This window comes from Etheostoma cragini, chromosome 7, assembly GCF_013103735.1.
Source record: "Etheostoma cragini isolate CJK2018 chromosome 7, CSU_Ecrag_1.0, whole genome shotgun sequence".
NCBI classification, from domain to species: domain Eukaryota; kingdom Metazoa; phylum Chordata; class Actinopteri; order Perciformes; family Percidae; genus Etheostoma; species Etheostoma cragini.
In genome coordinates, this window is record NC_048413.1 from 17,615,217 (window position 1) to 17,628,674 (window position 13,458).

Here is a 13,458-nt window from a genome sequence, read left to right on the forward strand (position 1 = left end):
AGTTTTGAGAAGAACATTTGAGAATGTTGCAGATAAAAAAACAAAATTCAAGTAGCCCTACACTAGTTGTAGAGACATTAACAAAGAAAAAGTATTTGGTTTCTTTCCTTTACTGCAAACCATTCTAAAAGGCACTAAACTTCGTTAGTTTAAGTCCTTGGTTCTTAAAGGCCACCCAAGATGCAGAGAACAGGAAAACTGCTGAAAACTGCAGTTTTCAGCAGTAACTGCGTATCACAGGGGGGGTAGTGTGGATAGTGTGAAGGTCTGTCTGCCTCACACCTTTCTTAAGTTTGTCACTGATGAAAAAAAGTAGCTGGCCACACCATGTGCTTTGGAAGAGGCAGATGGCTGTCCTCACCCTCCGATGGGCATTAGTGGTCTTTGCAGTGACAATAAGGACAGTCGGGGAAAGGTACACACTTGAGAACACAAGTAAGCACAGAAAGTTTCTTCCCACCGCTGCCAAAGAAAGTGATTTACTGTGAAAAAAGTCACCTCAGTTCTGTCTGAAGTGCTTTGTCAATAGGGGCTGAGTCTTGAGTCCAACCCCTTGAGAGCCCCTCAACAGCCTCCAACAAACCTGACTGATGTCAGAAAGAAAAAATAAGTTTATTTATGTGCTTTTAGGTGGATGGAGCCTAGAGGCATGTAGAAGAGTGAACAAAAACACTTGTGCACAGTCCTTGTTTTAAATTGTTTAAAATCTTAGTTTTTCACTCAAAGTCTTTTGATTATCACACCAATCGGTACACTGCAGATGATAGAAGATCTTTTTTCATTGATCTGTGACATTAATGGCTCTATGTAAACAAAATATGCTGTCACAAGGAAACTCTTTAGGTCATTTTCATAAATGACTGGTGTATAGTAAGCTTCACTGTATTCAGACCTGAGTCTCATTATGTGGTTAATGATAAAAAACTTTTTACCCTTAACTATCCTGCTTTCTTTCCAGCCAAAATTAATCTAAAAAAACGGACGGACATTGTTGACATTGGTAGCATATCATTGATACAAATGTGTTCTTTTCCAGGTCTCGAGCACATTGAGCAGGATGAGAGGGTTTCCATGGGCCTTGATGGCAACCTGTACTTCTCCAATGCCTTACAGAAAGACAGTCGTCAGGACTACTGTTGCTTTGCTGCCTTCACCAAAATACGCACCATTGCCCAAAAAACCGCGATGGCTGTCGTGGTCAAGAGCTGTGGGTTTACAAAACAGTTTGTGTGGCTTGAACCAATATCCAGCCAGCGGTACTGCTGTAGTTCACATGTAAAAAATGACATCAAGGACAGATCCCTAAAAAATGAAAACTAAATGTTTATATAAATCCAGATAGTTTACTGTTATATTGAAGATGTTCCTCTGCTGCATACCAAGAAGCAAGGCATTTTTTTGTCACGACACTGGATTAAGGAATACATATTGGGGAAGACAAACCATCACTATCACTACCAGTATCAGTATATACATTTCTCACAGTATTTTGTTTTTGTTCCAGTGAAAAGTGGCAATGAATCGGCTGACATCGCCAATGCCAGTGAGTGATATCCACACATCAAAGCCTTCACAGTGTAAATCAAAACACATTTAATATCATGTGAACAAGCAACATAGTTGGTTTGTATGATAACAGATTGAGAGATTATAAACTTGTGTGTAGATAATTTAACCATGATTAGAATTATAAATCTGGCATCCCAATGTTAAACACAGCCGAAGCCCCCGCAGCGAGACTACCTGGCCTGCTGCTGCCCTCTGGAGTTCAGACAGAGAAGGTGCTGTTGAAGGGAGAGCGTCTCCAGCTTGAGTGTATACCACAGGGATAGTATGTATACATGCAGCATTGTCACATTATCACTATATAGAGTATAGTATAGTATCATATGTATCTTCTATTGGAGATACATCCATTCCTTTCCATTAGTGCTTATAACATGTTGTTTCCTGTTGTAGTCCCACTCCAAAAATAAGCTGGATGAAAATGGGAGACAGGCTGCCTCCAAGGACAAAATATGACAACTATGGAAAGCTGTTGTCCTTATCTGATATAGATGAGAGGGATGCCGGGAAATACTTGTGTAAAGCCCAAAACTCTGCTGGAGAGGCTGTTCACTACTTTGATGTAATAGTGGAAGGTAGGAGCTAATTATGTTTTTGCTTTAAAGAGAAAACTGTTGACACAGAGATGGCGTTTTGTGGAGTTTTTTAAACTTTTTTTTTTATTCAGACCAACCCTTGTCTTCTTAACATCTCCCAGAGCCGCCAAAGTGGCAGACAGAGCCTCCTCCGAGCCAGCTGACCGTGATTGGGTCTGATGTTTACATCAAATGCTCCGTCAGTGGAAAACCACAGCCAGAGATAACATGGAGGAGAAATGGAGAGTTTTTCAGAGGTGAGTGGGAATCATTCTAGCTGGGGTTTATGCCTCTTTGGCTACTGGGCAGGAGGACAGGGACACAAAACTTCAACCACAAAACTTTAACCACACAGGTTCAAGTCGAAAAGCAACTGTTTTACAGAGTGTCCTTTGAGACAGGCTCGACTCCTTGGCGGGGAATGGATTGTTTACCTCAACTTAGACACTGGCAGAATGATGTATTTCTCATCAGAGAATGCAACAAAATCTGTGTAATCTCGAGGTCCATAATGTACATGTTTTAGAGAATATATGTGTGTGTGTGATGATTTTTTTCATCATCAATTTCAAAAAAGTCAATTTTCAGTGAAGTTTACTGTTTAAGATTTACCATCAGCTCATATTTACTGTTGGCCGTATGTTATAGTAACATTTTTTATTCTGCTGTAAAGCTTCCTTCCTCGGTACTTGAATGTGTCTGTCTTGATATGAAGTGTTCTTGTCGAAAAGTAATATTGGCCAATACACTGTATATTTGAATCATTATCAATCTGCCGTTTATTTTTGCCATTTAATGATTAATCACTATTAAAAACAAAAAAAAAGGAACAATGCCCATGCCATTTTCTAACGGAGAAAAGGAACAAATCTTCACATAAAAAAACTTTAAAAACTTTTAAATATAGTGTAGACCTGAAGGAACAATTTAGATGTTTTATGTATGTTTTTTTGCATCAGATGACCCAGAGAACAACAGGCGAGTACTCGATGACACTGTGGTGCTCCATAACGCCAAACCAGAGGACAGTGCTGTCTACCAGTGTGAAGCCTCCAACAGTCATGGCAGTGTTCTGGCCAACATTAACATCATGGTTATAAGTGAGTATTACAGCCTTAAAGACTTAAACCGTGCACAGCCAGTGAGGACATAGTTACTACCTAAAAAACACAAGGGCTACCTTTATCAGGTACACCGGGCTCGGGGTAATGTTGCGTAGTTTGTGTTGGCTTTTGAGGTGCTTTGTTCTCTCTACAAACATTGTACTAATCTGATCCCAAATATTCTGGAAGCCATTGATTAGATTATAGAAGAGTAGATAAATCAAATGGAGGTTTACCTAAAAAAGAGGCCTAGATACAGTATAGAAAGTGTCACCTAGCTCTGTTCATCTATATTCTGTAACTTAATGCAATTCTTCATTCAGTATTTGTTTTCTTCCATGTTTCTGAAATAAAGAAATGGGTTGACAGTCTGTATTCTAACATTAATGAGTATCTACCACAGTTATGAAATATACAAAAATGTGTCACCATGGCAGCAAACATACAAAGGTGATCATAATATGGTTACTTCCATATCCATTATATCCAACAACAGTCTCTGTCATTTTTTTTTCATACTCTGTTCTCAAAATGTTTGGCAATTCATTTTCTGTTGATTGCTTAGAAAACTTATCTTTCTAGAATAGTTACAAGAGCGTCTGAATTATATCAGTCATCTGTTCTTCTGTCCTTATTCCTTGCAGGGATTTTTTTTTCATGGGCAATAACTTGACATTTGAGCAGCTGTAATCTTTCCTTCCTCCCCTTGTTCTCAGATATGGCACCTCGGATATTGACAAGGGATAACCAAGAATACTCTGTAGTACTAGGAGGGGATGTCATCATGAACTGCAGTGTTTTCAGCTCTCCACCATCAAACATCTCATGGTAAGTGATTTACGATAAGAACAGGTATATTTGTAGTCTTGGTGACATCTTTCAGTCTGTTTTTGAACATTTGACACATAAGACAGAAGAACTTCCCACTTTTATTCAGTGTAATGTGTTTTCTTCTGGTAGCTTTTTACATACCTGTATCAGTCAGTCCTGTGCAATTTAAAGATGTTTGTGCTGTTGTCCCAAAAAAAACAGAGCACATACTGCATCAGCACAGTAACTCATGCTAGTAATCAGACAGTGCTTCAGATGTCTGCATACCAAATTATGACACTTATGTCTTTTTAACAAGATATCTTCTGATCCTCTTTTCTTCCTTGCAATTGGGCTACTTAAATCTGTGAACGATCACTGCAGCTCTGCTATAGTTTTACAAAAAGGGAACCAGGATATCAGACAGTCCATTATAAAACTAATTTTAATTTTCATGACTGATTAAGATGGCTCAAATCCAAACATTCCTCAAACACCACCTCTGTGAAGTGTCCTTGGATTTCTTGAAAGGCACTATATAGAAATGTATTATTATTATTATTATTATTATTAATAATAATACTAATAACAATAATAATAATAATAAATATGTTTTTTTTCCATCAAAATTGTTGCACTTTAAAGCTTTACTTTTTGATATTGATGAACGTGTGTTACATTTAAGTCATTGTCAAATGAATTTCTACAAAGCAAATTAAGACTATCAGCTCCACACAACTCTCTCTACAATTCTCAGTTTGGCTATGTTCAGAAGATTGTGTCGTCCGACGACTTTCCCCAGTAGAAGATAATTAACTCTTGTTTTTTAACTCTCTGTGTCCTCCTTGGCTACTAGCAACCACATGGAGGAAGGAGTTGGGGTAATGCGCAATACCGGAAGCCCATGTGGACATACCAACAGTGTTGTTGTCATTACTTAGGATTCCTTATGGGGGCAACAGAAACTATGCACTATAGGTTTAATTGGCAAACTACAATTTGCATTTCATACATGTTAAAAGAGGTGTAAAAACTTTCTTTCCTAGGTCCAAGGATGGGAAAGCCATTGTGGGAGAACAATTTCTTGCTCTGAGTGGATCTTTGCAAATCATTGGTGCAGAAAAAAACGACAGTGGGAAATATGTGTGTGTCGCCTCTAACACGGAGGGCAGGTCAACTGTCACTGCTTACCTGGATGTGAAAGGTATCTCAGCAACATGATTAGTCCTTTTTCTAAACAGGAGTAATACTTGTCACTGCACACGCTTATTCCTTATTCAAGTACCAGTTCACCCTAATAACAAACAGTTTTCAAATGTTTCTATCTGCTTGGCTAGACTACGGGTGGATGAAACATAATTTTTGTTCAATTGTACAGTAGAAGACTTTGTCTTGTATGCAACACCATACAGTACATACCATACACCATACATATCAAAAACAGTTTGAGATCTAGAAGGTTGAATCCTCCTTCATTTCTTTGACACGCTCTGTTGTGGTTGATTGAGTAGGTAAAACTAGGTGCTCTGTCCTTTGAAACATGCTTGTGTTGAACAACCAATACATATCTTAGAATCATTGATGTTAAAAGAGATGCAGAATAAATAATAATGTGGTGAAACCCATTTAAGAATCATTTTTTTTAATGGATTTGTCTTCATCAATGAAAATCACCATGGAAAATTATTGAGCAATATCTATACATTTCCATTTTGATTACTCATTTCACAAATCACAGAGCCAGTTACTGCCAGAGAGACTCATTTATAAAGTAAATAATGTGGCTCAACTTCAAATATTCACATCTTTTTGAATCATGCAGAATAATTATTTTCTTTGGCAGCAGACTCCCAAAACAAATATCTTTTTATGCATGCACTTTTGTCCCTGTCTTTTTCTTTTTTATCTTTAGACCCCACAAAAATAGTAATTCCACCTCAGGACGTGCAGATCATCAGTGGGACCACAGCCCAGTTGATGTGCCAGGCAGAGTATGATAAAAGCCTGCGGGGTGCCTTTGAGGTGGTATGGAGGAAGGATGGTGAGGATATCCCACTTTACTTTGAGGAACATTCCAGGTGGGTTGCTGTCATTGGATAGTGTTTTCAGTAGTTTCTGGGTGTGTTTTCCCTTAAGATGGCTTTGTTCAGTGTCGTTATCTCTACGCTTATGCTAGGGAAGAAAAAAATGCATGAAAAGTTCCAAAAGCTTTGTGCCTTATAAAGCTGGTGTTTTGAATGCTTAATGAATTGAATGATAACCTCTGCCAAGGATGTTATAATTGTGTTTGCCTGATTATAGATTATTGCTTGATTATTTAAAAAAAATGCTACAGTTTTAGGAACAGTTGTTGGAAAGTGAGGCTATAGCAAAAACTACTGCACTCACTTGAATGAGGAAAATCTGGCACAATAGCAATGTAGCTTTGGTGGAGGTACTGAATGCCTACTGAGTACTTTTTGATCAGATAAACATTACAGCTTCATACTAACAAATTTGCTTATATGTGTTCAGATACTTTGTGGACGATGGCATGCTGCAGATCATGAATGTGAACCAGAGCGATCAGGGAATATACACATGCATTGCTAGAACCGGCCTAGACGAGGACAATGCCACTGCACTACTCACCGTGCTGGGTAAGATGGTTTTGTAAATAACCAATAATTATTTTGTAAATAATTATTTTAAATGACTTAGAGAATAGACAGATGAATGATTTAAAACAGGGTTTTGCCTTGTGGTTTGGACAGGGCCTGAAGTAAATTTTTTGGCCACCGGTCACTGTGGCAGGTGGCATTTAAAATCCACTAGCTACAGAGGCTTTTTACCAGCCAAATTTGTTTTGCCTCATAAAAGTGAAATACAGGAAATGCCCAGGCATTGTTCATGAACTTGTTCCGAATAGACACTTAAGTGCTGTTAAGTTATTAATGAAATCAATACTGGACTTTATGAAACAATGCATACAAACAATATAACTTAAAACACTACGGCACTGAAGTACATTTGTTCTGTATTGCTGTCATTAATCAGCCATTCACTGACCCTGTTGTCGTCGCCAACTGTCCACTTGGTATTAAAACGTCTTTTACTTTTCTTTGACTCATCCTCATCCTTTGGTTGGTTGCTTTTTTGAGCGGGCATCTTTACCCCAGTAACATCCTGCTACCTTTTTGACCTCAAATCCAAGGAAATGGTGGACTTGACACAAAACAACTAATGAATCACTGGATTCTAATTGGCTTCCCACCAACACGGCACATAGATTAAAAGTTTCACCCGCCAATGGAAAATTTCCCCTGCATTTGGCTTGTGAATAGGTGTTAATTTTAGTTCCTGGGTTTGTGTGTCATTATCATGTTTAAAGCCTTCAGATGTTATGTATTTTTGTGTTGCAGATATTCCTGATGGTCCAAAAAATGTAAAGATATCTGAACTAAAGAGTCCGAGAAATGTTCACCTGTCTTGGATACCTGGGAGTGATCACAATAGCTCTGTAACAGGTAAAAGTTAATCAAGTAGATAAAGCTTAATAATGCGAAATAGGAATAACATCTTCTCAGAGATCATCAACAGTTTCTTGTATACATAAGACTGGTAAAATATGATATATTAATTTCTACAGTCTATGCTTGTGTACTGTTCTACTTAAGTTTACAGCCTACATAATGATGTAATTACAATGTAATGATGGTGTAATTTCAAAATAATTTGTGAGTGAGGAAATTATGCTTGTGGGCCCATGCCAACTCTCACCATCCCTAAAACACACCCGGGGCTAAACCAATATAGTAGAATTGAATTTTTCTTCACTCAGTGTAGACAATAAACAACATAATAGTGTATTAAGCATACTGTACATGCACACACACTGCTTAGGAAGCTGGCACTTACAGGTGATTTTGTTCAGTGATCGCTGTGTGGATTAAAGATCTCTTACACAGATACAGGTTGAACTGAATCAATTAAAGTCTGCAGACTACGGTTAAAAACTGGATTACAATTATTCTTTTGCGCAAGTTCTAATTCATTTACTGACATCACAAAACACTGTCATGTCTCCTCTGACTCTGCTGCTGTGATCACTGTTGAGCGCTAACTAAGGTTCTTTAACAAGTGATGGCTGAAATATGAAGTGCTGAGGATCCTGGCAGGGAAGCTTGTGTCTCATTTATGCTTCAAAAAGGGACTCTTAGGGATGATAAGAATTGACATCATCATTCATCATTGATGAATGTATCCTTGTAGTGTTTAAATGTATTATCTATGATCCAAAATTAAAATAAAAAAACCTTATGAAGATCCTTTATGCGGTCGAAATGTCGTGAGATTTTAATTGTTCAATTAAACATCTTGGAGCAACAGACATGGGTAGTGAGGCTAGGTCTTTTCTTAACGATATTTATGGATCCGTTTGGCTCAGCTAGAAAAATTAATTTTAATATAAGTTTTTTGCCATGGAAATTGCCAAAAGCTATGGCTGTGCCTGAAATCACTCCCTTGTTTACTCCTTTGTTATGATACTGTAAATGACATTCCTGACATTCAGTTGGGTACTCTTAGCAAGTGTTTAACTCCACTTTTGGAAATCTATGAATCATCATCATTTCGACACACTTACAGGTGTAGTGTGGCATAACACATTTACACCTCTCAGGGAACAATTGCAGTCACAAAGCAATATTATTATTTGTTTGTTTCTTGTCACCTCTCCAATATTCCCTTTATTTCATAATATAACTAAACATTTTTATATTTAGAATGTTGAACCATTCCTTTATTGGTTTGATGAAAATGTTGAACATGTACTGTATATAATGAATCAATAATGTATAGTGGACTGTGGAGTTAGTGAAACAAATAAAAGGAATCTAATTGGATACTTTCTCAGAAATTGTGATGAAGTCACCAATTACCTTTTTTTTTCTCCTATGACTCTGGCCACCTCAGCATTCTTATTATACTACATCCTCCACCCTGACCAACTGCCTCACCGACAATCAAACCTGGATGCATATCAACTTCCTCTAACGCTACAATAAATCCAACTTGATGTTCATTGACCCGAAATCCCTCACAAGGAATAACCATAACTTAGGTCTCACTGTCAACAACCCCACCCTGTCCCCATCCCCACACATTCAAACCTGGGAGTCATCTTCGAGAGCGACCTCACTTTTGAAAACAACATCTAGAACTGCCTTCTTTCACCTCAAAAACATTGCCTGTCTCCGCCCATCACTCCCCTTCCATGCTGCCAAAACTTTGATTCATACCTTCGTCACTTCCACATTTGACTACTGCAACAGCATCCTCTATGGTTCACCTGCAAAAGCCTTAAATAAACTTCAATACATCCAAAACTTTGCTGCCCCTCTCTTCACACACACACACACACACATTTCCGTGATCACATCACTCGCGTCCTTCAGAACCTCCACTGGCTCCCTGTTCTCTAACACATCCAGTTTAAGGTCCTCCTTCTTCCTACCTCACAGACCTGCTCCTCCACTACAATCCCCCCGTAACCTCTGCTCCTCTGACGCAAACCTTCAGCTTTCACCATTGCAGCTCCCTGGCTCTGGAACTTCCTACCCATACACATCTGTGACTGTACTGATCTGGACACATTCAAAACATTTATCAAAAAACACCTCTTCAGATTAGCTTTCCACATACAATAGTCTTCCTTTTCTCACTTGATAGTTACTGGTTTTATTGTTTTTAATTGCTTTTAGTATGCTTGTTCTATGTCTTGTAACTTATCTGTTTAAAATGTGCTATATGTGCTGGTTTTACTGTAAAGTGTCTTTGAGTGCCATGTAAAGCGCTACATAAATAACATGTATTATTAGTATTATTAGTTGTTGTATTATTATTGTTAGTTGTATGACTGAATGTGCATGTCTCTTGTCTCCCCATGAGCACAGAATTTGTAGTGGAGTATGAGGAAAACCAATGGGAGCCTGGCAGGTGGAAGGAGCTACAGAAAGTTCCCGGTAACCAGGCAACAGCCGAGCTACCATTACGTGGACACCTTAACTACCAGTTCAGAGTGTATGCTGTTAATGCTGTTGGACCTGGACCCCCCAGTCAGCCCACTGAGAGATACAAAACACCCCCTGCTGGTGAGACTCACTCTCTTTAATGAACTTGTTCCGCTGTGGTTATCTGTTGATTGTGAAAGCATGCAAAGTTTAACCGTTTCTTTTGAAATGTGCAGCGAGTTGCTTTTATTTACAAATATTATAAAACCTCTCTTCGAAGCTCCTGAGAGGAACCCAGAAAACATCAAAATTCAAGGCCATCTTCCTCATCAAATGGACATTAGCTGGGAGGTAAGAGAAAGAGCATATTGATCTATCCAAGATTGAAAACAAGAAACCATTATAGTATGGAGGCATTTTTCAGTATTTCTCAGTAATCTGTACGCTTTCCTGTTGTAGCCGCTGTTGCCTATTGAACACAATGGGCCAGGCCTGGAGTACAAGGTGAGCTACAGGAAACTGGGGGTGGAAGATGACTGGAGGGAGCATCTGGTCAAAAGACACTCCTTTGTCGTGAGGAACACGTCCACTTTTGTTCCCTACGAGATCAAAATTCAGAGTAGGAACAGCCACGGCTGGGGACCAGATCCTAAAGTCGTTACTGGCTACTCTGGAGAAGATGGTGAGTTAAAGACTTAATATGTCTTTACTGTATGTGTTGATGTAATTATTAATTTTCAACATATTTCAATATGTGTCTATATGCAACCCACTTCAGTTCTACTGTTTCATTAAAACATACCCTAAGGCTGAACAAGAACATGTAGCTGTTGTTTTGTTTATGAGTAACTGTTAACTTGTTGTGTTATTATATCCCACCTGTCTTCAGTCGTCTTTTGGCATTGTCTGCGGGAAAATGTGTCAGGTTAAGTTCTTTCTTTTTGTCCTTTCGGCCATGGTTTTTTAACTCTGTGCAGGTGTGCAGTAGTGACTTTTCCTCCCCTCCTGAAGAAGAAAAACACCTTTCCTCAATCCAGCAGGTGGCAGATAACCTTTGTAGAGCAGAGGGATCAAATTTCCACTTCTGTCTCAGAAGCTGTGGGAGATTTGACAGATCACAACACTTTTTGCTGCGGGCTTATTAGCACAATAGCTGCTTCTCTCTCTTGTGTCAGCTGTGTTTCTATCCTTTCCTACTTCCAGTTTAGTAAGATGTAGAGCAAAAATATTGAGAGCAATTTTATTTCATGTTTGGTGTTGTATTTATCCCAAAGGAGTTGTTTTTTTCTTTAAATTTCTGTATCTGCAAGCATAGGTAGCCTGTTGTTTGCAGTATGTTTGTATTCCTGACCTTCCTCTATGTGTTCTTTAGTCCCGACTGCAGCACCACGGGACGTAGCAGTGGAGGTGATCAACACCACTGTTCTGAGGGTTAGCTGGACCCCGGCACCACCTGCCACAGTGAGAGGTCATCTAGGGGGCTATGATGTAAGTTTAAACGGACCAGACTTTTAGACTACATTGTATAACTAAGGACTTTCAATGGCAACAGAGGAACTCTGAATGGCAATAATAATTTTGTAGCAGTTCACAGTATTTTACAATAAAGTAATCACTCTTTGTTTACATGAGATATATACAAATGGTTAATTAGAGTCAAACTCCTCTACCTGGGTTAGCTGGAGCAATCTGAGCTTTATTCTCAGTCTTCTTATTGTAATATATAGCTCCGGTCTTTACCCCTTTTCACTTGCCTTTCCTCAGTGTGTCATAACCAAAGACAGCACCTTGTTTTGTCTTTTATAATTTTCAACCAATACTGTGTAATTGGCAGGCACATGTTTTAATAGGTAGACTATGGCTAATAAAAATTGTTTATGTGATTTTAAAACGGTGAATATTATTTTCTGACCATCCCAAAAGTCCCATTCTCAGACAAGCTTTCATAGTACTGTGAATATGTGAAGCTGATTAAATAGTTGAACAGGACATTACGCATTGCCATCACTTGTAAAGCATAAAACTCACAGTTTCTTAAAAATAAAGGTATATGTCAGTTAAATTTGACAAATGCATATCTGGTAATGACATCGCCATTATAGTAATGAGCACATAGAGAAAGCTTATTCCCTGAAATTGTAATATATTGTGTGGTTCACCCAACCCGATTTGTTTTCACTTTCTGTATTTCAACCTCCCCTAATGACCCTTTTCCAAACACTGCATCTTTTCTGGTGGAATTATTGTTAGTTACTGCTGCTAAGAAAGCCCACCACCTGATGAACTCAACGACCAGATCTCTTTATGTGTCTGTATGTCTGTGGATAGATTTTGTCATCCCGATAGCGACACAACTGTGCTAGTTGACACACACACACACACACACAGAGTTATACAGTAATTTAGCTTTAGTAGCTTTGTAACAATTCATTTGGCAATCACTTGAATATAACACGCGTTGACAATGACAGGAATGTGCAGGTAGCTACGCTGTCACACGCCATCACTTGAGGTGATTGGTAACAAAAGGTGCATCTCTGATTCACAGTTCACATGATGTCTGATTCCTGCCTCATTAAAGGGAAACCAGCAATTAATTGCTGCTCCTCAACATTTTTTATTTCACTGTTCTGTTCTTTCTCCTCCCTCCCTGCTATCTGTGGTCTCTGCTCAGACTTGTTCATTATCACCATTTTCTATTACTTCCCTCTTGCAGGTTCACTGGTTGAGGAAAAAAAGTTTGCTGAATCCCAACAAGATTTTAGATGAGCGCCAGACCCTGTCTTTTCCTGGGAAGAGGACTCATGCCATCGTACCGGGCCTAAAACCATTCTCTGAGTACAGACTCACTGTCAATGTTTTCAACAAGAAGGGCAATGGGCCCCACAGTGACCCGGTAACCTTCAGCACTCCAGAGGGAGGTGAGATGACGCAAACATACAACATGCAAATGCAAAACTATACACTCAGGCTTGCAGATCAATACATTAATGAGATTTAAAGTGACTCGGGCAATAAGGCATTTTAACAAAAGTTACTTTACCTGGAGGTTTGAACTTCACTTTGCATCATACCTTTGTGCCTACAAGTATAATGTGTGGCATCACAACTAGTTTGAAAATCAATCATGGTCCACCACCACAACAGTGTGATGCGGACACATGAATGACTTCCAGTGACACTGATAATGGAATTTTCAGTGAAGTTGGAGACATTGTGTCCAGTAGTTAAACTCTGGAAATGAAAACAATTTACATATTGAGATATTCTTGAATTTTCAATAAGGTAGAAAGAGTATTTAAAAATGTATTTAAAAAAATGTACCAGGTAATTGAACTTTTAAGAGAGAGAGAGAAAGAGAGATATATATATATATATATATATATATATATATATATATATATATATATATAT

General features: G+C 38.5%; 1 protein-coding gene across 1 annotated transcript in view; it reads left to right on the top strand.

Annotated features, from left to right (window-relative positions):
• The window catches only part of LOC117948188 (neural cell adhesion molecule L1-like protein), a 34,311-nt gene that overhangs the window by 5,979 nt on the left and 14,874 nt on the right, over positions 1-13,458 (top strand). The window contains exons 6-22 of the mRNA XM_034877722.1: positions 1,037-1,207; positions 1,505-1,543; positions 1,720-1,831; positions 1,960-2,141; positions 2,264-2,398; positions 3,101-3,241; positions 3,961-4,072; positions 5,101-5,258; positions 5,967-6,132; positions 6,569-6,693; positions 7,456-7,560; positions 9,988-10,185; positions 10,325-10,395; positions 10,504-10,726; positions 10,934-10,969; positions 11,417-11,532; positions 12,761-12,996. Of these exons, the coding sequence (XP_034733613.1) occupies positions 1,037-1,207; positions 1,505-1,543; positions 1,720-1,831; positions 1,960-2,141; positions 2,264-2,398; positions 3,101-3,241; positions 3,961-4,072; positions 5,101-5,258; positions 5,967-6,132; positions 6,569-6,693; positions 7,456-7,560; positions 9,988-10,185; positions 10,325-10,395; positions 10,504-10,726; positions 10,934-10,969; positions 11,417-11,532; positions 12,761-12,996 (2,326 nt within the window). The remainder of the gene's footprint in view (positions 1-1,036; positions 1,208-1,504; positions 1,544-1,719; positions 1,832-1,959; positions 2,142-2,263; positions 2,399-3,100; positions 3,242-3,960; positions 4,073-5,100; positions 5,259-5,966; positions 6,133-6,568; positions 6,694-7,455; positions 7,561-9,987; positions 10,186-10,324; positions 10,396-10,503; positions 10,727-10,933; positions 10,970-11,416; positions 11,533-12,760; positions 12,997-13,458) is intronic.